This window comes from Vipera ursinii, assembly GCF_947247035.1.
Source record: "Vipera ursinii genome assembly, chromosome: 2".
Taxonomy (NCBI): domain Eukaryota; kingdom Metazoa; phylum Chordata; class Lepidosauria; order Squamata; family Viperidae; genus Vipera; species Vipera ursinii.
Window position 1 is genome coordinate 75,057,886 of NC_139513.1, and position 23,776 is coordinate 75,081,661.

Below are 23,776 nucleotides of genomic sequence, written 5' to 3' on the forward strand. Positions count from 1 at the left end.
GCAACACAGAGTTGCATAAAAACAAAGCACCCACCTGTACAACTCAACCTCAGAAAATAATAATTATATATCAGAAAGTCTGAAATGAAAAGAATAAGAGAAAAGAGAAAAATATTCTGTAACATAACAGCAATATCTAGGTCCAGCTTATCTTCTAAAGTAATACATACTTTTTTGTTGTTTGTGCTTTTTAACCAGCAGGTTAAAGGCCAGCAGTGGGTAGCTTCAGTAAGTGAATCCTGCCTCGATATAAGTCTTAAAGATCTTTTCAATGGCACAAATATAGGCAGCTGTTCTCTGGTCTAAGCCTAGATTATACTTTGTCGCTACACTCATGATTTGCTAGAAAATAACATATAAACATAAGCAATGTGGTCTTAGTATTCTGATCTGAAACCAAAACCTAAAAAATAATTATTGAATAAAAATGGTACCACTGCAATAATGACAACTATTTCAGTAATACATGATTGGATATTATAGACATTCAAGGATCAAGTAAAAAGTCTACCATATGAAAAACAAAATGATCTTTTTAAAGACAGATGTAGAGAAATGCAACTCAGAAACACCTACCCTGGCTGAACGTTCCATGGTGAAAGCTAGTCCAGAGTGAACAATATCCTTCTCTGAGGCACCCTTTAAAAAAATACAAGCTTAAGAAAAATACTGTATATCGTTCTATTTCTCTGTCAATACTTAGATGTGATTATTTCTCTTATTTTTGCAATGGATTTGCAATTATGAGTCGTAAAATACATAGACTATACTATTACCAACCTAACTTATCTCAGGTCATTGATGTGAGAACAGTCCATGGATGCTGGCTTACAACCTGAGACATAACAGAAACCTCTTTTCTTATTGCATTGGCAGGCTGTTTCAGAGGCCTTCTTCTAGATCAGCGGCCTCCAACCTTTTGGGCACCAGGGACAAGTTCTGTGGAGAAAGGTTTTTCTGCGGACTGGAGGGAGTGTGGCTTTGCGTGCTGCCTGCATCCTATGGATGGGGCTTCGCTTATTTGTGCAACCCTGTTGCTGGCATGCCGTGGGCTGATCCCAGTCCATCGACCTCTGTTCTAGATAATGCTATTTCGGCAAGGGCCACCCAGTTGAATTACCTGTGGTAACTAGGTCTTCTTTTATGCCTGTTAATTCCAAGAAAGTGGATAAGGGGCTTTCTAGGATGTCATCCACCTGCAAGTTGGATTCTTGCCTCTCCTGCCTTCTTTGGTTAACTGTGATGGGGTGGGGTAGGGAGTGAGTTTGTATCCTGGATCCAGGAGATGGTGAATGGTTCCTTATGTAATTCAATGCCCTCATCACTGGAAAGAGATGTTGGTTCCTTCCATTCTTGGATCTATAGGTTTTTGACAGCCACCATCCAGTCTCTTAACATTTTCTTTTGGATGAAAGTTGTGTCTTCATGAGAAATAGTGCCCTAGACATCTTTCTCTAAGAGAATGCTCCAAAAAGGAAGGGAAGGGGAGCAAAGGGGAGTTAAATATATAACTTACTGCTATTCTAGCTTGGAATTCTGCTGTGGGTATAATAGGTATACTTCCCCTGCTTTTCCCAAATTTCCTCTCCAGACTTTGTTGCACTGACATCAGCAGATGGTAGTTAGAATCACGCTCATATTTGAAAGTAAGACGCCCATAGCTGACATGGTTGATATTCTTCAGCCATTCAAAAAAGGAAACTGTCACACCACCTGCATTTATGTATAAATCCTGCCATAAACAAACAAACAGTTTCAGTTACTTGATGCATTCTCTGTAAGAGAATATGTTACAAATTCATAAATCCATGTAGAAAAGCAACACAAAAATTTAAAAATAACAAATTCATATTGTTGCTTGAATTCTACTTCCTGAGAATAAAAATGAATTCAGGCACCTATATTATGACACATTATTATCTTGCAATGTGGAAGATAAGAGTAGCCAACAGAAATTTATTTCCTGTGCTGTAGATGAATGATAATGTAGACTTCAGAAGATTAGCAATTTGCCCCTTCCCTTCTTATATCAGCAACAATGTTTTAAGGTACTGAACAATTTGAAGTTACAATAATATTAGGAAGTCAGCCATTCAGAGCCTCTAAGTAAGTAAACAAATATATTACATTATCACTAGAATTCTGATCTTTAAGGATAAGGAAGAAACTATAAATTAGGGAGCAAAGGAAGCAATGGTAATATCCTAAACTATTAAGAATCATAGTTACAGAAAAAGAAGTAATTCCAAATGTTAGTAAGTGGCCAGAAACCAGTTACAGACTTCTCATTTTATTCATACTTGTATCATATGGTAGGTTTCAAGTTCTGTAAACTTCTGGATATTCACTGGTACCTAGAACAGAAATTACTTCCTGAATTGACCAACTGAAAATATTTTAGGTCAAATGAATTGTGGAAAGCCCCTAAAACATGTAGTTTAGTATTGTCTGGTCAAATACAGCATGACGGCATTTTCAGCAACACATTTTAGGACAATACAATGAATACACCTTGCCCACAGCATAGCAAGGGGATTGTACTATTCTATCTCCACCATCAATTTAAATAGATCCATTTGATCCTTTTTTTCCTGCCTTATTAAACAAACATTGTACACTGAGCCAAAGTTTTCAATGAACTCTTTCTTAGGATCCCAAGAACTCTTTCTTGTTTAATCATCAGACCTTCACGTAATATATCAATTAAATGTGCCTGTTAGTCACCTCTACTATTTTCCCATCTGTTCAGTTTGAAAAATAATTTCTTTGAGATTTCTCTGCTCTAAATAATTTGTATTGTCTCTGAATATGGACATTTATGATGTCCACCTCAACTCCAGAATCTTTTAAACACAGAACTTGGGACCCCAAATGTAGCACTAGTGTCTTTCTTCTCATTTGTAAGTGCCCTACTTGAGCAACTGAATTATTATTGGGGGAGGGAGAGGAAGTTTCCTGCAAAGCACAATTCCCCATTTAATTTTCACACCTAAGAGGAAGACTCCATAAGCTTACTTAAAAAATAAAAATGTATTGCAACCCAATACTGTATTTTAAAGTACACATTCCTTAGAAAAAAATAAAAATAAACAGAGATCATATAGATAATCATAAAAGAGTAGAGAAGTTCCCAGCAGACATTTTTTAAAGAATTCTCTTAGCATGTTCTCAAAATTTCATACATATCCTCAGCTAAAAAAATGTTGCTGGTCCTTGATGCATGCCTACTTCTGATACATATCCTTCAGAGACTTCACTATTTACCTTATTGCACAGTAAGGATACTTTCTCCTGTATTCAGCTATGGTGAAACTCAGTAATGAATCTAAGATAACCTTGTCATTAACAAATTACTGTGCAGTCCCAGTAAAAGGTTTGGTAAACTTTTTTGAAGTTCATATAACATCTAACTTTTAACATATTTTCCCCTGAAAATCTGAGAAATGCTGTTTTTAATATTTGTATTTACTGTTTTAGTCGGGCATATGTTTAATTTTCTTTTAACTTTTGTATTTTTGTATTTTTTTATATATTTGCCCTGTTCACCGCCCTGAGTCCTTCGGAAGAAGGGCGGTATATAAATAAAATTATTATTATTATTATTATTATTATTATTATTATTATTAACACAGTCTAGGTTAGGAGAAGTGGATAAAACTTCCATCAATGGCTAATTCAGAAATTCATTTATTTAAAGTATTCAGAACTACAGTAATAAAAGGAGCAGTACAATGTATCACCTCAGTCCTAACACTAGAGGATTTAAATATTCTTTATTTCACTCCAATGGACTACAAATATTTATATCCCACAGGACAAGGTTATGGCATCATGGACAAAGTTTTAATTTTACAGTACATATTCAGGCTAAATTTATATAAAAATACAACACAAAAATAAATGTAATAAAATAAAGCCATCAATGTATCTCTTAACCTCATTTTGCTGCCAAATTCAAAATTAGGAATTAATATACAAGCAGAGGTAACATTCAAAAATCCATACAAAAAATATGCAAGTTGCCTTGCGTATTCAATTTTTGTTACATTGCTCCGGGTATTTTCAATGTATTGTAAAATTCAGTCATGTTTAACTACATTCCAAAAGGATTGTCCAATTTTCCAAGGCGCTACAAGGTGGAGAATGCCCAATAGCAGTATATATGCTAAAGGCCCAAATACCAGAGCAACGGGCATTACTAGAGCCAACAGACCTGCAGACATACCGGAAGTACAAGGATTTTTCTCTGCAAAAAGATGTCATGAGCATCTGGAGTTGTGGGGCCATTAGCACCTTCAGCAATAATCTGTGAGGCACGAAACAATAAAAGAATAAACCAGAATTATCACAGCTAAAACACAAACTCAAGTTAATTATATGTGATATGAAGTAGTTCTTTGTCTTATCTAAATCTCCTGCAATTAGTTTGGTTGGTTGGTTTTACTTTATAATGTTTTGAGATGAGAAAAATGTTTCCCAGTCTATTTTTTCTAGGTCATGAATGATTTTACATACTTTGATATCTTTCTTCATTTGCTTTTTTATAAAAAAAAAACTAAAATGTCTGTAACATTAAAGTAGAATATTTGTAGCTCAGGGTTAAAAGGAGGGACCCCTCATGTCTGTAGCATTCTAATTTTCTCTCATCATGCAACTCATGCATTTTTACAAGAGTTAAAGGCAATCCTCAATTTATGACCGATCACTTAGTGACTGTTCAAGTTATAACTGTCCAAGGGACTATCAATTTTAAAAAAAGAAAAAGAAAAAAATCCACTGAAGTCCACATGCTGATGGGGAAGAGTTTTAAAGGAGAGGAGGGAGTCATACATGTACACACGCATGCCTCTGTGTGTTGCTGCATTCTCAAAAGAAGTCTCCTTCCTCTCTTTAAAATATTGGGCTTTAAAGAAGGCGAGTGTCAGGTGCAGGAAATCGGGAGTCAGGATAGAGATCAAAAACACTAAGAGTTTATTCCATGCAATCTACACACAAGAATCTGATCTAGAGTTTGAGTCCTGCCTTAGCTATGAATGCTGGCTGAATAACCTTGGGTGGGATACAAATAAATAAATTAAATTCAATATGAATACATCTCAAACATTGCGAGAAGAGAAGAAGAGAACTTGAAGTTATCTTCTCCCTTCTTGCAATGTTTGAGATGTTTTGGTTATAAGTCAAAGGCTACTTATATATCCTTTTTAAAATGCGGCAACCAGAATACATAGTGCTCTATATGCAGACAGTAAATATTTCCATGAGGGCAATTAAATGTTTTTAGTTTTATTTTTAGATACTTTCATACTGATCCATAACTGGGAACTTACTATTTGTCATAGGCACTGCATATTGAGTTGTCCTCTTTACTGAGTTCAATACAGGTAATCCTCGATTTACAACAATTCATTTAATCATCGCTCAACGACACTGAAAAAAGTGACTTATGACCGTTTGTCACATGACCATTGCAGCATTCCCATGGTCACATGATCAAAGTTCAGGTGCTTGGCTACTGACTCATATTTATGACAGTTGCAGTGTCCTGGGGTCACATGATCCTGGGGTCACCTTTTGTGACCTTCTGACAAGCAGTCAATGTGGAAGCCAGATTCACTTAACACTGTTACTAATTTAATAACTGCAATATTTGCTTAAGAACTGTGGCAAGAAAGTTTGTAAAATGGGGCAAAACTCACTTAACAAATGTTTTACTTAGCAACAGAAACGTTGGGCTCAATTGTGGTCATAAATTGAGGACTACCTAGTACATATTTTTACCATCCAATAAACCAGCCCTCAGATTTTTTTTTCTTACTGGAAACAAGACTGATGTTTATGAGGCAAAAACAACTGTCTCTAAACAATACCTTTGCTTGGACACGATGAGCGTTTGCCTTTGTGAGCTGTTTCTCAATAGCAGCCGGAATAAGGATATCACAAGGTACCTCAAGGGCACTGCCCTCAAGTTTCTTAGCCTTTGGAAAACCAACAATGGTGCCACGTTCCTGGAATAAAAATTTCAGTTAGCCAGTCCAAGAAAAAAAAATATTTTTCTACACTATTTAGTAGTCCAGCTGTGCCTGAAACAGGCTAGGGTTTATCTGCATTGGATTATTTATAGAGAAAAAAACTTACTGGTATCCCCATGTTCAAGTAGTCTTCCAGTTACAACCAAAAGTGAGCCCAAAATTTATGTTGCTAAATGAAACATTTGTGAGTTTGCCCCATTTTACGACCTTTCTTGTCATAAGTGTTAAGTGAATCATTGCATTAGTTAATTACATGATTAAGTGAATCTGGATTTCCCACTGACTTTGCTTGTCAGAAGGGTCGCAAAAGCTGAACACGTGACTCCAGGACACTGCAACTGTCATAAATATGATCCAGTTGCCAAGCATCTGAATTTTGATCACATGACCATAGGGATGCTGCAATGGTTGTAAGTGTGGAAAACAGTCATAAGTCACTTTTTTCAGTGCTGCTGTAATTTTGAACAGTCACTAACTGAACTGTTTTACATTGAGGACTTCAACATACTTGCTTGTAGTGTTGCAGTTCATTGGAATCAATTCCATTGATGTTATAGATGGCACCATCTACTTCTTCAACACATATACAGCATGCTCCATATCGCTGCAGGTATCGCATTGAATGAAAACCCACACTGCCAAATCCCTGTGAAGGCAAAATTGAAAAACATAGAGCAAAGTTTTAGTCAGCAACAAAACACACATACATCATCCTGACTAATAAAGATCTGCTTCTGTTGTGAATGTTCCCTTGACAGCTGACAGAACTCAGACACCCCCAATATATATTCTCTCTGAGATATTGTAAACAGCTCCAATCTATATCTTGGAATAGAAAAGAGCTGGAAGGGACCTTGGGGGTCTTCTAGTCCAGCCCCCTGCTCAAGCAGGAGAACCTGTACCATTTCAGACAAGTGACTGTCCAGTCTCTTCTTAAAAACCTCCAGTGATGGAGTGCCCACAATTTCTGAAGGCAAGCTGTTCCACTGGTTAATTGTCCTCACTGTTAGGAACTTTCTCCTTAATTCAAGGTTGCTTTTCTCTTTGATCAGTTTCCAGCCATTGTTTCTTGTCTTGCCCTCTGGTGCTTTGGAAAATAAATTGACCCCCTCTTTGTGGCAGTCTCTCAAATACTGGAATATTGCTATCATGTCATCCTATTTCTTCCTAGCCAAACCCAAGTCCTGTAGCTATTCTTCAAAGATGCCCTCCACTCCATTTTCTGATAGCCAATGGGATTTACTCATCTCTCCTCAGATCTGTCTTAAGTTGAAATCTGAAAGCAGGATTTTCTAAGTAATGCAATTGGCCTGAAGGTAATATCTATTCCAAAGGTGATATATTCTCTAGAGAAATGATTAGCCTTTTCTTTTTGTACTAGATTTAATTTCTTTTTCTTTATGGTTTTTACTTTTGTTGTCCCCCTTACAGTATTTTCCTATGGGAGATACTTCTAAGCTACTCTCTGTAATTTCATATTTTAATTCACTCATCACTAAATGTTTTCCATATGAATACTTAAAATTAATGATGAATATCTAGCTTTCCTCTTAAAAATAAACATTAACATTTATTTACCTCTTGTGAGACTGATCTATCTCCAAAAGGAGGGCTCATTTCCCCAATCATACATTTAATGCTACAGTTCTGGAGATGACTCTCCCAAACTTATTTCATTGTTACTCAAGTTCTTGTTCTTTTACTTCCCCATCAAGCACACAAACAGTAGGATCTGACACAACAGTGTCGGGGGTTGAAAAAAAGATACCAGGCAAACACATACTCTGGATTATAGGTGTCAGCAGCAGTAACTAACAAGCAGTTACACTAAGGCAGAAAGGTAGAATCAGGGGGTCTATAGGAAGATTTCTGGGAAAGGAAATTTGAGACCTCAAATCTTTCACTCTAAAAATACAGTCTCGCTGATAAAGCTGCTTATTAGGCATTTTAGAGTTGATTGTACTATTGTGTATTAGACATTTATCCAGGCAGAATTAGTCAAGCTGAAGAATAATTACATTTGTAACAAAAATCAGCAAATTAAGAATGTGCTTTCCGCCCCCCCCTCCCGATTTCTAGCCTGATGCCTTATTACACCAAACTGGCTCTTCTTGCATATATGTGTGCTTTTAAGTCAGCACTAACTCTTGATGACTGCCTAGACAAATCCCTGCAGTTTTCTTGGCAAGATTTCAGAAAAAAACCCTACTTGTCAGGCATTTAAGAATTGAATGCCCTATCTAAATACATTAGACATTTATCCAGGCAGAATTAGTCAAGTTGAAGGATAATCATATTTTTAACAATCATGACAGGTTTAAAAATATACTTTATTTTTTTCATTTTATTTTGAAATATGTTTCAATTATTCTATTTAGCTTTCATTAAAAATGTTTTACTGAAACTGGGTATTACAAGTTCTGTGGTTCTCCAAAAGTAACAGAACTCAGCAACTATCAAACCTAGTTAATTGTGCCATCATGGCAGAGGGTGCCTTCTCTTCTATGATTTTTTTCCCTTTATGTTTCTTTCTTTCATATTATTCTAGTTTGGGAGATACCAAGTGTGTAAAATGGGAGGAACAGAAAACCACTTCAGAAAAGGGAGTTTTAAAATGAGATTCATCTTCTATAGTGCCCTGATTGGTAGATGTCTTTCCTGCTTACTTGTGATATATTAAAGGTGGACAGTAGCATAGCCAGAGGGGAAAACCAACAATCCTGTCTATAAACTAGAAGCACGTTCAGAAATCAGGAAAAACTTTTCAACAGACTTAATAGGAGGACAGGCTGGAAATAGGGTGCAGTTAATTTTTTACTGCATTATTCTGTACTGACTCAAGCTGGATGTCCTTTAATTCAGTAGTGCAGAGGTCCCCAACTTTTTGGGCACCAGGGACCGGTTACATGGAGAGAGGTTTTTCCACAGACTGGAAAGGGCGTGGTTCTGTGTGCTGCCTGCATCCTGTGGATGGGGCTTTTCTTCTATGTGCGGACTGGTTGCTGGCATGCTGCAGCCCAGTACTGGTCCATGGCCCAGAGGTTGGGGACCCCTGCAATAGTGGAGAGAAGCCCTGAAAAACAAAAGCAAAGCCAACAGGCATAAGCAATGTTTGTTCACTCTTCAGAATTCCTGGAATAGCAAACCACAAAGGCAGGATAAAAATCTATTCAATAAGCAATAAATAAAATACATAAACTGTTGTTTCTTTGTATGACTGCAGCATGTAGGACTTGTGGGGGAGGGCTTCTACTAGTTAAAGAAAATCTTTAACTACAAGTGCTGAATTGATTATTTAAAGAAAAAACAAATTTAAAAATCTGTGCTTTTTTCAATTGTAATAAAACCAGGCTGTTGCCTCCCCCCCCTATATTATCCGTACAGGAAGGACGTATGCTTAGATCAGTTGGGATATTTAGCTTCTTAATGAACTTTGCATTCATTAAAACATCCATTGTTCAATGAACTTTAAAAAAATCCATAGAAAACAGCAAAATACAAGGATAACACTCACTATAGAACTTCCCAATAAGATATCAACGACTAAATCACATTATATGAGCAATTCCAATTTAGATTTAACCGTGAAGAATGGAAAAAGAAAATTCAGGTGGGAAATAACTCACAGTAACTCAGCTCTTCCACTTTTGCCAACTGCTTGTATACTAACTCATTTGTGCCCCTCCTTGACTTCTTTGACAACTGGAGAAGAATAACAATGCACAAAGACTCCCAAAGAATTTGAGGGCTTTCCCTCCAAATTTAGTTTTCTTGATAAGTTAATTATAGTGAGTGAAGCATTTCTTGAGGGATTGCTCAGCAAACTCAATACAATAGAGGTGACTTAGAGAAAGTTACTTATACAAACTCAGCTTTGCTCTGCTTGCCAAGTTTTTCAACCTGAGGCAAAAAAAAAATTATTTCCTAAGAGAGGTTGGCAAATTGCCAGTTTAGAAGAAATATATTAATTCTCTCTGAAAGAGAGCTGGTACTCAAAAAGGTACAACCCAAGTAAAACATTGGTTCCAATAAACACATCTGAAGGACATGCTATTTATTGTGCTCTAATATAATGGACTGCAGAAGATGGTAGAGGACAGGAAGGCCTGGAGGAACGTTGTCCATAGGGTCGCGATGGGTTGGACACGACTTCGCAGCTAACAACAACAATATAAACACTTATTTAGTACCTCAAGGTCACAGTGCCTTAAGTAAAAAGCTGGCCTACTATTGAGAAAATTCCAGTTAAAAACAAAAGCCATTATGAAACTTATGAAATATATTTTGATCAACTACTCACCTTTCAGCATAACCTACTTCATAAGACCACACCCACAGTGAGCATGAAGCAGGATGGAAGGCAAGAATACATTTAAGCTCTTTGGAGAACAGATGGGGGGTTGTCTTGCCTGAACGCCTTTTCTCAGCATGATGATGGGAGAATCCACAGATGGGTTGATCTTGCCTTTCTGCCCTAGAGACTAAGTCAATTAACCTTTGCCACATCTCTCTCCTTCCGGCTAGGAATCCCCAGTCATGATGAAGGCGCAGCAATTGATGATTATACAAGGTGGTGGCTCAATTTCCCCTGACAGAGGACCGGATGGACCCTAGTGGGGGGAGTGGATTCTCCTTCGTCATACTGAGTAAAGGCATTCAGGTAAGACAACGCCCCTTCTCCAGCATGACGAGTGGAGAATCCACAGATGGGACATACCAAAGCCTCACTGTCCCTATGTGTGGGAAGACGTCTGGGCCTGTGTCCCACTATCTGACACTACTCTTTGGAGAACTCTCCTGCCAAATGAAGCGCCTGCTGAGGCGAACTTATCTAACTTGTAATGCCTCACAAATGGGGAAGGGAACGACCATGTTGCCGCCTTGCATATCTCCTCTGTCGATGCCTGCGTTGCCCATGCCGCTGAAGTTGAAGCACTGTGGGTGGAATGTGCGGTAATTCGCTTTGGGGCTGGCAAGGAGTGTGCCTGGTATGCCCCCGCTATGCAAGCCCTAATCCATCTGCCTATAGTAGAGGAAGACACCTTCTGACCCATGGAAGAGGGCTGGAGTGAAACCAAGAGGGCTTCAGATTTTCGAAAAGAGGCAGTTCGCTTAATATAGCAACGCAATGCTGTACGAACGTCCAAGATGTGCCATTTACGTTCCAATTCATGGGACGGCTCTGGACAAAAATCTGGCAGCACATCTCCTGTGTTCTGTGAAACAATGAGTTGACCTTGGGAACAAATGAGGGATCCAAGCGTAAGACCACCCTGTCCTTGTGAAAAATGCATAAGTCATCTGTGACAGAAAATGCTGCCAATTCCAAGATGCACCTACCCAATGTAATGGCTACTAGGAAGGCGACCTTAAGTGTCAAAAACTGCAGAGATGAGGTTCTGATGGGCTCGAATGGAGATGAAGTGAGAGCCTGTAAAACCTTGGACAGGTCCCAATTGCGATATCTGTGGACCACGGGAGGCTGTGTTGATGGCTCCTTTGATAAAGGACCGCACCATGGGATGGTGAGCCAAAGGTTCTGAGTTGCCATATGTGAGCACTGTGGACAGAGCAGCGACTTGCCTGCGAATAGTGTTGGGTGCTAAGCCCTTCTTAAGCCCCTCCAGTAAGTAATCCAATATTCTGGGAACAGGAACAGTAGCCGGATCCAATTATTGTTTCCCACACGTTACAGAAATCCTTCCATGTGGAATCATAGATTCGATTGGTAGAAGGCCGTCTTGAAGCCTGAATCATATTAATCACACCTCATGAGTAGGTCTCCTCTGCTAGGAGTTGCCTTTGAAATGCCAGGCAGTTAGCTGGAGCCACTGAGGCTCTGGATGTTGTAGAGCCCCTTGGCTGAGGGAGATCCGATCTTGAGGTATCCTCCAAGGAGGAGATATCGATAGAGCAACAAAGTCGGCATACCATGGCCATCGTGGCCAATGGAGAGCAATGAGTATCACCTCTGCCCATTCCTGCAGTATCTTTCAGATAACTGCTTGGATCAGAGGGAGAGGAGGGAACGCATATAGGAGTTCTCCGGGCCATGGGCTGCAGAGGGCATCTACCCTTTCCACCCCTGAAGACAGGAACCAGGAGAAGAACCTCGGGAGCTGAGAATTTGCCTGAGTAGCGAACAAGTCCAGCACAGGATGACCGAACCTCTCCGATATTTCCCTGAAGAGATCTGGGTGCAGGCGCCACTCTGAGTAGTCCACTGTTGCCCTGCTAAAAAAATCCACTTGGCAATTCATCTCTCCCAAGATGTGCTCCACATTGAGGGACAAGAGGTTGGTTTCTGCCCAGGTTCCCAATAATTGAGCCTCGGCCCTGAGGGACCTGGAGTGGGTACCTCCTTGCCTGTTGATATGGGCTTTCGCTGCAATGTTGTCCATGAGGCCTAGAACGTGTTGCCTTGCCACTGTGTGGCAAAAGTGGCGTAGGGCCAGATGAATAGCTCTGAGCTCCGACCAATTTATGTTGTGTTTCAGTTCTGACCGGGACCACCAACCTTGGGCCAACTGGGAGTGGAGGTGTGCTCCCCAGCCGAACAAACTGGCATCCGAAGTTAGGATGAGTCGGTTGGGCTCCTTGAATAAGGTCCCCCTGTCCATCACTGGAGAGACCCACCACTTGAGGGACTGCAGGGTCTGTGATGGGACCCTTACCTTGTGGTTGAAGGAACTTGTGCCTAGTCTCTTGAACGGGGGAGCAAGAACCATTCAAGGGTTCTGGAGTGGAGTCGAGCCCAAGGAACTACTGCTATGCAGAAAACAATCTTTCCTAGCAGTTGTGAAAGAATTGCCAGGGCGACTACTCACTCTCTTTGAATCTGGGCAACTAGGGATTGGATACTGTCCTGACGTTCCTGAGACAGGTAAACCTTGCACCTCCTTGTGTCTATCACCGTGCCCAGGTGAAGGATGCAGGTGGAGGGAACTGTCTGGCTTTTTTGAAAATTCACCGAGAACCCGTGGTCCTGGAGAGTCTTGATGGACAATGCCAGGTCTGACTGAGCCAATTGCACTGAGGAGGATTAGATAAGGATGTCATCCAGATAACACTGGACACGTACCGGAAAGGCTCTCAGATGCACAGCCACTGCTACCAGGACCTTTGTGAATAACCGGGGGGCCGATGACAGGCCGAATGGTAGAACTCTGTATTGAAAGTGGTGGCCTGCGTAGCAGAACCTGAGGAATTTGCGATGCCCGGGAAGGATGGAAATGTGCAGGTAGGCCTTCGTCAGATTGATTGACGTCAGGAGGTCCCCCTTTCTGATGTCCGCTAAGATGGAGTGGAGCATCTGCATCTTGAATTTTTTGTATACCAAATGGGTATTTAGTTTCTTTAAATCCAGGATCACTCTCCATCCTCCCGATGCCTTCAGAATGAACAGAGTGGAATAAAAACCCTGTCTTTTTTGCTCTGCAGGTACCCGATGGCCTGAATTTCCAGATGTCGAATTGCCTCCTTCATGAGGCGCTGTTTGACTGGATTTTGGGAAGATGGGCAACAGACAAAATGCCTCGGGGGAATGTAGTTGAACTCCAGAGTCAAGCCTAATCTTATGGTGTTCAGGATCTGTAGTGATGGTCTCCCATCTGTGTGCAAAGAGGGCCAACCTGTCCCCTATGGGAGAGGTACTCTTGTTGTTACTTCGACCGTTGGAAAGGACAGCCTCCCGTGCCTCGAAAGAGCCGTTTGGCCTGAAATTGCTGTCTGCATCTGTCCCTGTTACCAGACCTGTCGAATCGACGTTCTGGTCTGAGGGGTAAGTGCGGGAGTAATGCGTAAAATCCAAGCCCGTGTAGGACGGGCAAAAGGACTGCCTGCGGGCATAAGAGGTAGCTCTCCTGTCCATTCTCCTGATCATGGTGGCATGATCTTACGCTTATTCTTATTCTCTATGAGATAAGGATTCAGTGCCTCTCCAAATAACTGGCCCTCCTTGTAAGGGGCTGAGGCCAACCTCCACTTGGATTTAGCATCGGCTTGCCAGTGGCTGAGCCACAGAAGCCTGCGGGAGGTGATGTTAGAGGCTAATGCCCAGGAGGAAAATCTGGCCGTGTGCAAAGAGGAATCAGCCATGTACTCAGATGCAGCCACCAATTTATTTAGATCTTGGTGCATCCGTACCTCTTCTGGTGGAACCCTAGCCTGCAATTGGCAAAGTGATTACTGCCTCTTTGAGTCAGGTTAGTTTTCCCGCCACCTTGAAGGAGGCGGTGGTGAGACCCTTCCTCAAGAAGCCTGCCTTGGACCCAGCAATTTTAAACAACTATCGTCCGGTCTCCAACCTTCGCTTTTTGGCAAAGGTTGTTGAGAGCGTGGTGGCGCAGCAGCTCCCTTTGTTCTTGGATGAAGCTGACTACCTAGACCTGTACCAATCGGGTTTCAGGCCCGGGTACAGCACGGAAACGGCATTGGTCACGCTGGTGAATGATCTCTGGCGGGCTCGGGACAGAGGTTGCTCCTCTGTCCTAGTCCTTTTAGACCTCTCAGCGGCTTTTGATACCATCGACCATGGTATCCTGCTGCGACGTCTCAGAGGGTTAGGAGTGGGAGGCACAGTTCTCCAGTGGTTCTCCTCTTACCTTCTGGGACGTTCGCAGTCGGTGTTGGCAGGGGGACAGAGATCGACCCTGAGACCTCTCATTTGTGGAGTTCCTCAGGGATCGGTTCTCTCGCCTCTCCTGTTCAACTTCTATATGAAGCCGCTGGGTGAGATCATTCGTGGTTTTGGAGTTGGGTATCACCAATATGCTGATGATACCCAGCTTTTTATTTCGACCCCAAACCACTCCAGTGATGCCCTCGACATGATGTCCCGTTGCCTGGAGGCGGTCCGGGTCTGGATGGGGAAGAACAGGCTTCGACTCAACCCTGACAAGACTGAGTGGCTGTTCGTGCCGGCATCCCGGGAAATTCCGATTATTCCATCATTGGCCATGGGGGGTGAGCTATTACCCCCCGTAGATAGGGCCCCCAACTTGGGGGTCCTTCTAGATTCACAGCTCTCTTTGGAAGAGCATATTGGAGCTGTGACTAGGGGGGCCTTTGCCCAGGTTCGCCTGGTGCGCCAGTTGCGGCCCTATCTAGACCGGGATGCCTTGCGCACAGTCACTCATGCGCTCATGACCTCTCGTCTAGACTACTGTAATGCTCTCTACATGGGGCTGCCCTTGAGGTCCACCCGGAGACTCCAACTGGTGCAGAATGCAACCGCGCGAGTTGTCTTGGGAGTTTCCCCGATACTCCCATGTTACACCTTTGCTCCGCGAGCTGCATTGGCTACCGGTTGCTCTCCAGGTGAGGTTCAAGGTCTTAGTGATGACTTACAAAGCCCTTCATGGCATGGGTCCGGATTACCTACGGCAACACCTGCGGCCGGCGTCAACTTCCCTCCGTCCAGTGCGCTCCCACAGAGAGGGCCTCCTCAGGGTGCCGCCGATCAAAGAATGTCGATTGGTGACCCCCAGGGGGAGAGCGTTCTCTGTGGGCGCGCCAGACCTTTGGAACCGCTTACCGGTTGAGCTCCAGATGGCCCCCGACCTTTGCTCCTTCCGGCGCGATCTCAAAACTTTCTTTTTCGAACAAGCTGGCCTGGTCTGACAGGATGGGGTTGGGTTTTTATAAATAGTTTTAATTTTAATATGTATTAATTTTATGGGCATAATGTTTAATGGCTTTTTAATTTTTGTATTGTATTTTTATTGTGTATTGCCCTGTTCACCGCCCTGAGTCCTTCGGGAGAAGGGCAGTATACAAATTAAATTATTAAATTAAATTAAATTAAATTAAAGCCAGAGAAGAGAAGTTCTGGCGAAAAAAGAAGTGGATGAAGCTGCCTTCACTGTCCATACTAAGGCTTGATGGGTCCTGCGGAAATTAAGCTCCGCCTTCTTATCCTCAGACTTCAGAGCCTCCGCTATATCTCCAGGCACAGGGTACTAAGGGCTCATCTACTGTGGGAACTGCTAGCACCTCTGACGGTGCTGGAGCTGTATTAAATAACTTATCTGTTCCCCCTGTGGATGGGAAGGTACCTGGCGCTCCCCATTGTCGCTGGACAACTTTGAGAAAAAGGGGAGGACAGGGAATGTCCTGTTGAGTAAAAGTTGGTTCCAAAAAAACCTGACTGGTAGACGCTTGGCTGGTGGAAGGTTCCACCTGCAAAACACTTTCAGGACCAAGTTGAGCAGTGCTCCTGGCCTTGCGCAGCAAGAATTTGAAGAGAGCCAGAATAAACAGGCCTATGAAAGGAGGGGGGTCAGGAGATAAGTCCTCATCTTCTGACATCCCCTGCTCTCTCTGGTCCTTGTCCCCTGTGAATGTCATCCTACTTCTAGAGGAATGTGAGGGGGAAACTTAACCCCTGATATGCGGCAGATTCCGCCTGGGGAAAATATGACACGTTGCTATGAGGATATTCCGATGCTATCGATTCAGGCCGAGCTGCCTGGTGCATGGTTGAAGCTATGCCTTGGGCAATGATCTGAGAAATCAGAAACTGTAGTCTCTCTGACAGTTCTGGCTCCTGAGCATCTGGAGGACGAAGTCCTGCCACTGTGGGAGTGAATGTGGCCTCTGGGCCCAGAGGCCTAGCTGTAAGAGGAGAAGCAGGGATCTGAAGGCCGAGCCTTTCACTAGGAGGGGAAGCCAACTCCACCTGTTCCATCACAGGAAAATTGAAATGACCTGCCTCACCCTCTGGGGACCAGGCACTAGGAGCGGCCGAGGGAGGAGCTTGGTGAGAGCCAAAAACCGATGCCTCCATAGAGATTGAAGTGCTCTGACCAACCTTTTCATCCGTCCTTTGCCTCGCAACTTTGGAGAATTGCCTTTCCAATGCCTGGTTGCTTCTTGCTTCTTCCTCCGTCACTTTGGAAGACCTTTTGCCAGAGATAGCTCTGGACTTGAGCTTCCCAGCCGTCTCCTGCTTGGCTGATTTGAGCTTCTTGCGTCTGGGCGAGCTGCTGGAGGTACCTTGTACCTGAGCTTCTGTAGATTCGTCTGCCATTATGACACTAGAGATAGTCTGGAAATGGCAATCACAATGCGTTTACAAAAGCAAGAACTCAATAGTAAGAGCTAAGTTGTGGTTAGCAGCAGTGGCAACACAACCAACTTAATGGGATAGCCAGCATACACGCTATCCTGGAGGTGGCAGCAAGACCAACTTAATGGTAATGGCCAGCACACGTAAAGTCTTGTTGGTGGCGGCAAGATCAACTTAATGGTAACAGCCATCACACATACAAATCCATTGGTGGAGGCAAGACCAACTTAATGGTAACAGCCAGCACACATAAAGTCTTGTTAGTGGCGGCAACACCAACTTAATGATAACGGCCAGCACACATAGTCTTGTTGGTGGCAACAAGACCAACTGAATGGTAGCCAGCACACTCCAAAATTCCTTTGGTGGCAGCAAGACCAGTCAATGGGGTAGCCAGCACACTATGAGCAGTGGCATTGCTAATGAATGAAGGTAGCTAAGGCAGGCACTCAGCCACACCCTGAAGCCTTGGAAATGTCTGACCGATTGCTCACCTCCTTAAAGCAATGAGCCAGTCTTTTTTTTTTACTAAAATGAGAGCTGCTCAGTAGCCTGAAAGCACCTTGAAAACAGTTTTTTTGTTTCTCTGAATGCCTGGTAAAGGTTTTTGTTCTTTTTCAAAATGGCAGTTGTCAGTAAAAACACCTCCTGCTCCGACTCGAGAGACAATTAGCTGATTGTAATAGTATATTCAGCAGCCGGGGTAAGAAGGCTGCTAGCTGAATGTGCCCAAATAAAACTGTTTTGCTGCTAAATAAACTTCACTGAAAGGGAGGATTTCACCCCCCTCGGGAGCAACTAAAGTGGCGTCCAAAATGGCGGCCGCTGCACTAGTGGCTTGCTAGAAACTAAAAAAAAAAAACAACACCTTAAGGCTTCAGCCAAAGCCTGTAACACACAGCGTTTTGAATATCAGCACTGAAATCAGTGCAGAAAACAATAAGGGAAGGAAGGATACAACCTGGGAAGAATCCAAGATGGTGTTGCCTTCTGCTAGAGCCAACCTTAACCATGTCTCTCTTGGGCTAAGACTAAGTCATGACTGAGGATTCCTAGCCGGAAGGAGAGAGGCATGTCAAAGGTTGAAAGGCAAGATCAACCAATCTGTGGATTCTCCACTCGTCATGCTGGAGAAAGGAAGGTACTGTAAAAATCTTATTATACCATATATTTTTGTAGATCATGGCCTTCTTTTTCAGGGATATAGCACGTTCACCAAATCAAACAGACATCCTGAATACTCACACACACCCTTCTTTTTCTTAAACAAGTGAGGCCCAAAGTTCAAGTAATATAAAAGGCAGCAACAGACATAGGATGCCACTGTTCATAATGCTAACACATCCCAAATCCAAACTAATAAATCCAAACAATGTAGGCTGTGATTGTTCTCTAGCCATCAATGATTAAAAAGTATAATCAAAGAAGTGTAAAAATGTACATGAATTTTGCTTATTCTGAACAATGTAACTATCCTGATGGAATATCATATAGGCTTTCTGAATGTCCTTTATGTGACCCCTAGTTGCTGGTCAGTAGCTGCATCATATTAGGAGTGAAATACAGTAAGCAACACAGCAGAAAAGAAAATTGTCTTTTCAGGATGGGTTCTACTCTCTGAGGCTTTAGCTGAGAGTTGTACACGATTATAAAAAGCACCACTGTTTTTTTCCTCTTCCATAGTGAGCAATTCTGGATGCCATTCAGACCTTTTGATTTGGTCCTACATTTCTAGATTAGCACTATAGTTTAAAGATTGTCTAATTTTATGCTCTATAACAAAAAGATTGGAGTTAATATATTGAAGTTACCAACAAATTCAGCTAGTTTATAATTTGACTATAATGTTACAACGTTGTATTATAAGAAAGGCATGGAAAGAATGCAGATCATGGCTTTTGGAAGTCCTTCAACTTCTTCTACTAATGGCCATTTGCAATGTCCATGTTTTTCTCTGAAATGCAGTAAAGTTGGGGGGGAGGAACAGAAGCACACAAGGATTTTCCCCTAAGGATCAACAGAAATGTGTGTGCGCACATGCTGCCTCTGCAAGTATGTTTTTCTGCTTTCCTCTCATGGTGAGTAAATGTGCATTGAGAAATATGGAGTAGTGTAGTCTACATAAGCTCCACTCTGAGTTACAAAACTGATCTGGAAAAGAAGAAGGGATTTAAAATGGAGGAGTCAACAAGATTCCAAGCACCGTCTGACTGTTTTTCATTGGAAAATGGTGGAAGAATTTTTTCTACTTTATTTTTTTTGCAGTTTCTACAGATTTTGGCTATTTTCTATTTAATCTTTCTTTTGCTAATTTCTCCCATCATGCCAAATTTGATCTCCTTCTGTTGAAGTCTTTTTACATCCCCGTGGATTGGAAAGAAAAGGACCTGTTCCATGGTAGAGCTTCTGGCTTACGATTGTGCTGTGAAATCTGAGAAGCCTTGGTGACATTTTAAAAGCCAAAATTTATTAGCCTACAGAATAATATTACTAGTCTATCTCTACCTGATACACTATGATAGGAGTTGAGCAAATTGCTAGAAATTTGTCCTAGCCAGTTATACAGCCATATGGAAGCTTATAGCAGCTTAAAGCAGATGGTAACAATTTACTTCAACAGAAACTCAATAGAGGTGTGAATACATTCTATTCTGAATGGTTCCATGAACAGGTATTTTTATAGTTTCAGATATTGTGATCCATATATAGAACAAAATGAAGCTACTCTGTGTAGACACTGTTCTGCTGGAAGGTAGATGACAAGCAGACAAAATGTTACAGGCATCAGCACTGCTGGCTGAGGAAAAAAAGAAAAGGACAAAGCTGACATGCGCTACCCCTCTCTCTCTCTCTCTCCAAAGAATTCCCAGGGCAGCATATCTCACTAGCCTATCCCTAATCCCCCCAGTGCTCTTGAAAATTTTCATAAATAACCTAGATGAGGGGATAGAAGAGAGGTTCAGCAAATTTACCGATGACACAAAGCTAAAGAAAGCTGCTAACATCTGAGATGACAGCTTCAAGGTTCAAAAGGCTAATATTACTTGAACTCTGGCCTCTATTTTTCAAAAATGTAGTTCAAGCACAAGATATAAAGGGTTGTGCACTTAGGTAGAAAGAACCAGATGCATAGGTACAAAATAGCAGGAGTCTAGTATCACTTTCTCCAATTAATATTTTATTAAAAGGCATAAGCTTTTGTGAGCTGCAGATACAGATAACCTATCTTCCCCATCCCCTCCATCTTTCACCTCATCCTACATTAGTCTACCCATTCTATGCGTAAAATCAGCTGCAACTCACAGCCTTAATAAAATTTGTTAGTTGTCAAAGCTCCTACCAGACTCCTTTTGCTTTTTGCCATCACATACTAACAAGCCTTTCCTCTTACAAAGTACAACTGTAAAGACCCACCTCAGCTAACCATCCAAGAAAGCAGAACTCTTGAAACAGGCATGGAGGTAGTGACAGATTGGCTGTGAAAGTTGGACCATAAGAAAGGCTGAGCGCCAAAGAATCAAGGCCTTTGAACTATGGTGCTGGAGAAGACTCCTGCGACTCCCTTGGACTGCAAGGTGATCAAACCGGTCAGTCCTAGAGGAGATCAACCCTGACTGCTCTTTAGAAGGCCAGATCCTGAAGTTGAAACTCAAATACTTTGGCCACCTAATGAGAAGGAAGGACTCACTGGAGAAGAGCCTAATGCTGGGAAAGATTGAGGGCAATAGAAGAAGGGGACGACAGAGAATGAGGTGGCTGGATGGAGTCACTGAAGCAGCAGGTGTGAGCTTAAATGGACTCCAGAAGATGGTAGAGGACAGGAAGGCCTGGAGGAATGTTGTCCATAGGGTCGCGATGGGTCAGACACAACTTCGCAACTAACAACGTGACAGTAGGGAAGTCAAGGTGGGATCTGGAGAAAATCCCGCTTAAACGGTATGGTTAAACCAGCAATATTCCTCCTAATAAGAGTCATAATGTCCATTTGAAATTCAGCCAACCCACAAGTGGCAACAATGTGCGGGTAACTGGCACAGTTGGTGCGCATCTCAAGGTCTTCTTCAGTTTCATTTCTCTGTAACCATCTCGCTGATAAGGGAGACACATTCCTTTCTCAAGTGGATAGAGGCGGGAGAGGAAAAGTAGAAAGCAAAAGTTATCCCAAGCGAATAATTATTCCCCCTCCCCCCCAATAGAATGGCAGGCCCCAAAACAAGAGCACAAGAGTATATATACAAGGAAGACAATAAGAATTTGGGGACCTGACAACAACATACATGGGACATGACTCAATTGTGAGGCAGAGCATAGATTTAATATGAGCTAGCAGTGTGCTGCAGTTGAGATCAGAAAATAACTGAGCATTTCTAGTTTATTCTTGAGAGTTCAGACTGAACCAGAAATATTGACAATACGGTACAAGAAAGATGTTGAAGAAAGAATTCAGAGAAAAGTGGCTAAGATGATGAAGGGATTGGCTTACAACAGCAATCCTGGCAGTCGCAGATGCTATCCTTATTTGGCAGCATCCTGCAATTACATGATTGATATTTGAGACCTCTGCCAGCTTTCCTGTTGACTTTGCTTGTCAGAAGCTGGCAGTGAAGATTGCAAATTGCAATTACTTGACTATTCGATGTTGCAACATTGGAATTGCAAGCCAATTATCAAGTACCCAAATTGCAATCACATGACTGCAGGGATGCTGTGATGGTTGCAAGTATTTCTCATTCAGTGCCATTATAAAATTCAATCACTGAATAAGTATGAACACTACTTGTACAGTAGATTCAATCAGTCTGCCTAACCTTAGATCTTTTCAGTGCCTTCCATCCTTCACTCGTTTGTTTATGTCCCAAACCTTTGGCACATCCCTCCCCACTTTCAAGTATCCCAGGTCCCTCCCTCCCTCTCATCCCAGCAGATCATTTTCTCTCAGTCTCACTGGTAGGTAGGTAGGTAAATAAATAAATAAATAGATAAATAGATAGATCCAATCCTCCCTTTGATATGGAAGTCAATTGGTTGGCCTTGTACCAGTCATTTTCTCTCTCAGCCCTAGCTTCTATCCAGCAACCTGCACCTGATAAGCATGATAAATAATAGCCCACAACGTTCAATGAAAACATCTTCAGTGGATAAATTTGGGATAGTAACACTATGTCTGTGTGTATGCCCATATAATGAATCTCATCAAAAATGCTGTGATCGTAATAAATAATCTATATGATCCTGTACAAAATATGTAGCTATACATAAACAAATTATCTGGAGCGAGGTAAAATATCAAAATCCAAATTTTTACAATATTGTTTTAATAAATACAAGCAAATATCCCAGTTCAATTTGTCCAATTTGCCTATGTTACCACTTTTGAGGGCAAGAGAAGAATGGGACGACAGAGAATGAGGTGGCTGGATGGAGTCACTGAAGCAGTAGGCGTGAGCTTAAATGGACTCCAGAAAATGGTAGAGGACAGGAAGGCCTGGAGGAATGTTGTCCATAGGGTCGCGATGGGTCAGACATGACTTTGCAGGTAACAGCAACAACCACTTTTGAAATGCAGCATCAGCCCCAATTTGTAAGGATGGACTTGTTAACAGTAACCTGTAAGAATGAGATTATATCTATCCCACAGCACCTAAATACTATATTTACCTGCAAAACAAATGTTTTCCCAGAGAAACCAGTTTTGAGGCCAATAAGATCCATATATGTTGCATTGTTGATGTAGTTTTCAATTCCATATAGAATTCCACGGCCTGTGGCTGACATGCGCCCATGGATTCCTCCCTGACTTATGGGTTTCCCAGTTACACAGGCATATGAGTTGATATCCTGCAATTATCAATATGAAGCAATATATAACTATACAACTAAATATTTTCCCAAGGGCAGAAAGCTGAGAACTGTGTCATCTCCTGAAATATGTGTAGTTACCACTTAAAAAGAGAACAAACTTGAAAAAAACATAATACAACCAAACATACAGCTTCTCTTTAAATCAAATCTTCAGAGAAGGAAGCAAGCTGCTAGGTTATTTAGAAAGCAGACACAACAAGCTTTTTGTCTAAAGAATTAAATTTACCTTGTGTCCAAGTGTACAGGAGTATGTATCAGCAATCCAGGACATCTCCCTTTCTCCTGTGTTTATATCAGGGGCAGCTACATCAATTCCTGGGCCTGCTCATATTAAAAACATATAGAACAGTCAATTTTTTGACTGGTCTCTTCTACCACGAATCACAAATGTTGCCAGAATACATCAATCAATTGTGCACATGTGTGTGTACAAACACATGTATAAAATTGAACGTATGTTTAATTTAGACATTTTCTATGCAACCTTATGTATGTTTATTTAACACTGTAGTACTGTGTTTAGTAAATAATGGATGCAGCTGTATTATTTTTAATAAAGGTTGGAAAAAGAGAACTGAACATATGAAATGGACTAACAAATTTTGTATAAAATAGTCTAAATTTATTATCTGCATAAATCTAAAGAAAGAAATGAGTGTGTCAGAAGTCTCATTCAGTTCAAATGAATATATTTTTAGGTGAAAGACTATACGACTGCACACTTGTTCTTCTTAACTGAGAAGAATTAGAGATAAATAGAATACTTACAAGTCCATCCTTCACCCACTAAAATATTATTCAGTCACATTTCTACTTT

At 41.6% G+C, this 23,776-nt stretch overlaps 1 protein-coding gene across 1 annotated transcript in view; it reads right to left on the reverse strand.

Annotated features, from left to right (window-relative positions):
* Positions 1–225: 225 nt before the first annotated feature.
* Positions 226–23,776, reverse strand: part of LOC310634829 (glutamate dehydrogenase, mitochondrial-like) — a gene marked incomplete at both ends in the record, with an annotated part of 38,269 nt that continues 14,718 nt past the window's right edge. Inside the window, 8 exons of the mRNA XM_083353365.1 lie at positions 226–342; positions 577–639; positions 1,517–1,732; positions 4,226–4,306; positions 5,868–6,005; positions 6,538–6,675; positions 22,756–22,935; positions 23,186–23,280. Coding sequence (XP_083209491.1) covers positions 226–342; positions 577–639; positions 1,517–1,732; positions 4,226–4,306; positions 5,868–6,005; positions 6,538–6,675; positions 22,756–22,935; positions 23,186–23,280 — 1,028 coding nt within the window. The remainder of the gene's footprint in view (positions 343–576; positions 640–1,516; positions 1,733–4,225; positions 4,307–5,867; positions 6,006–6,537; positions 6,676–22,755; positions 22,936–23,185; positions 23,281–23,776) is intronic.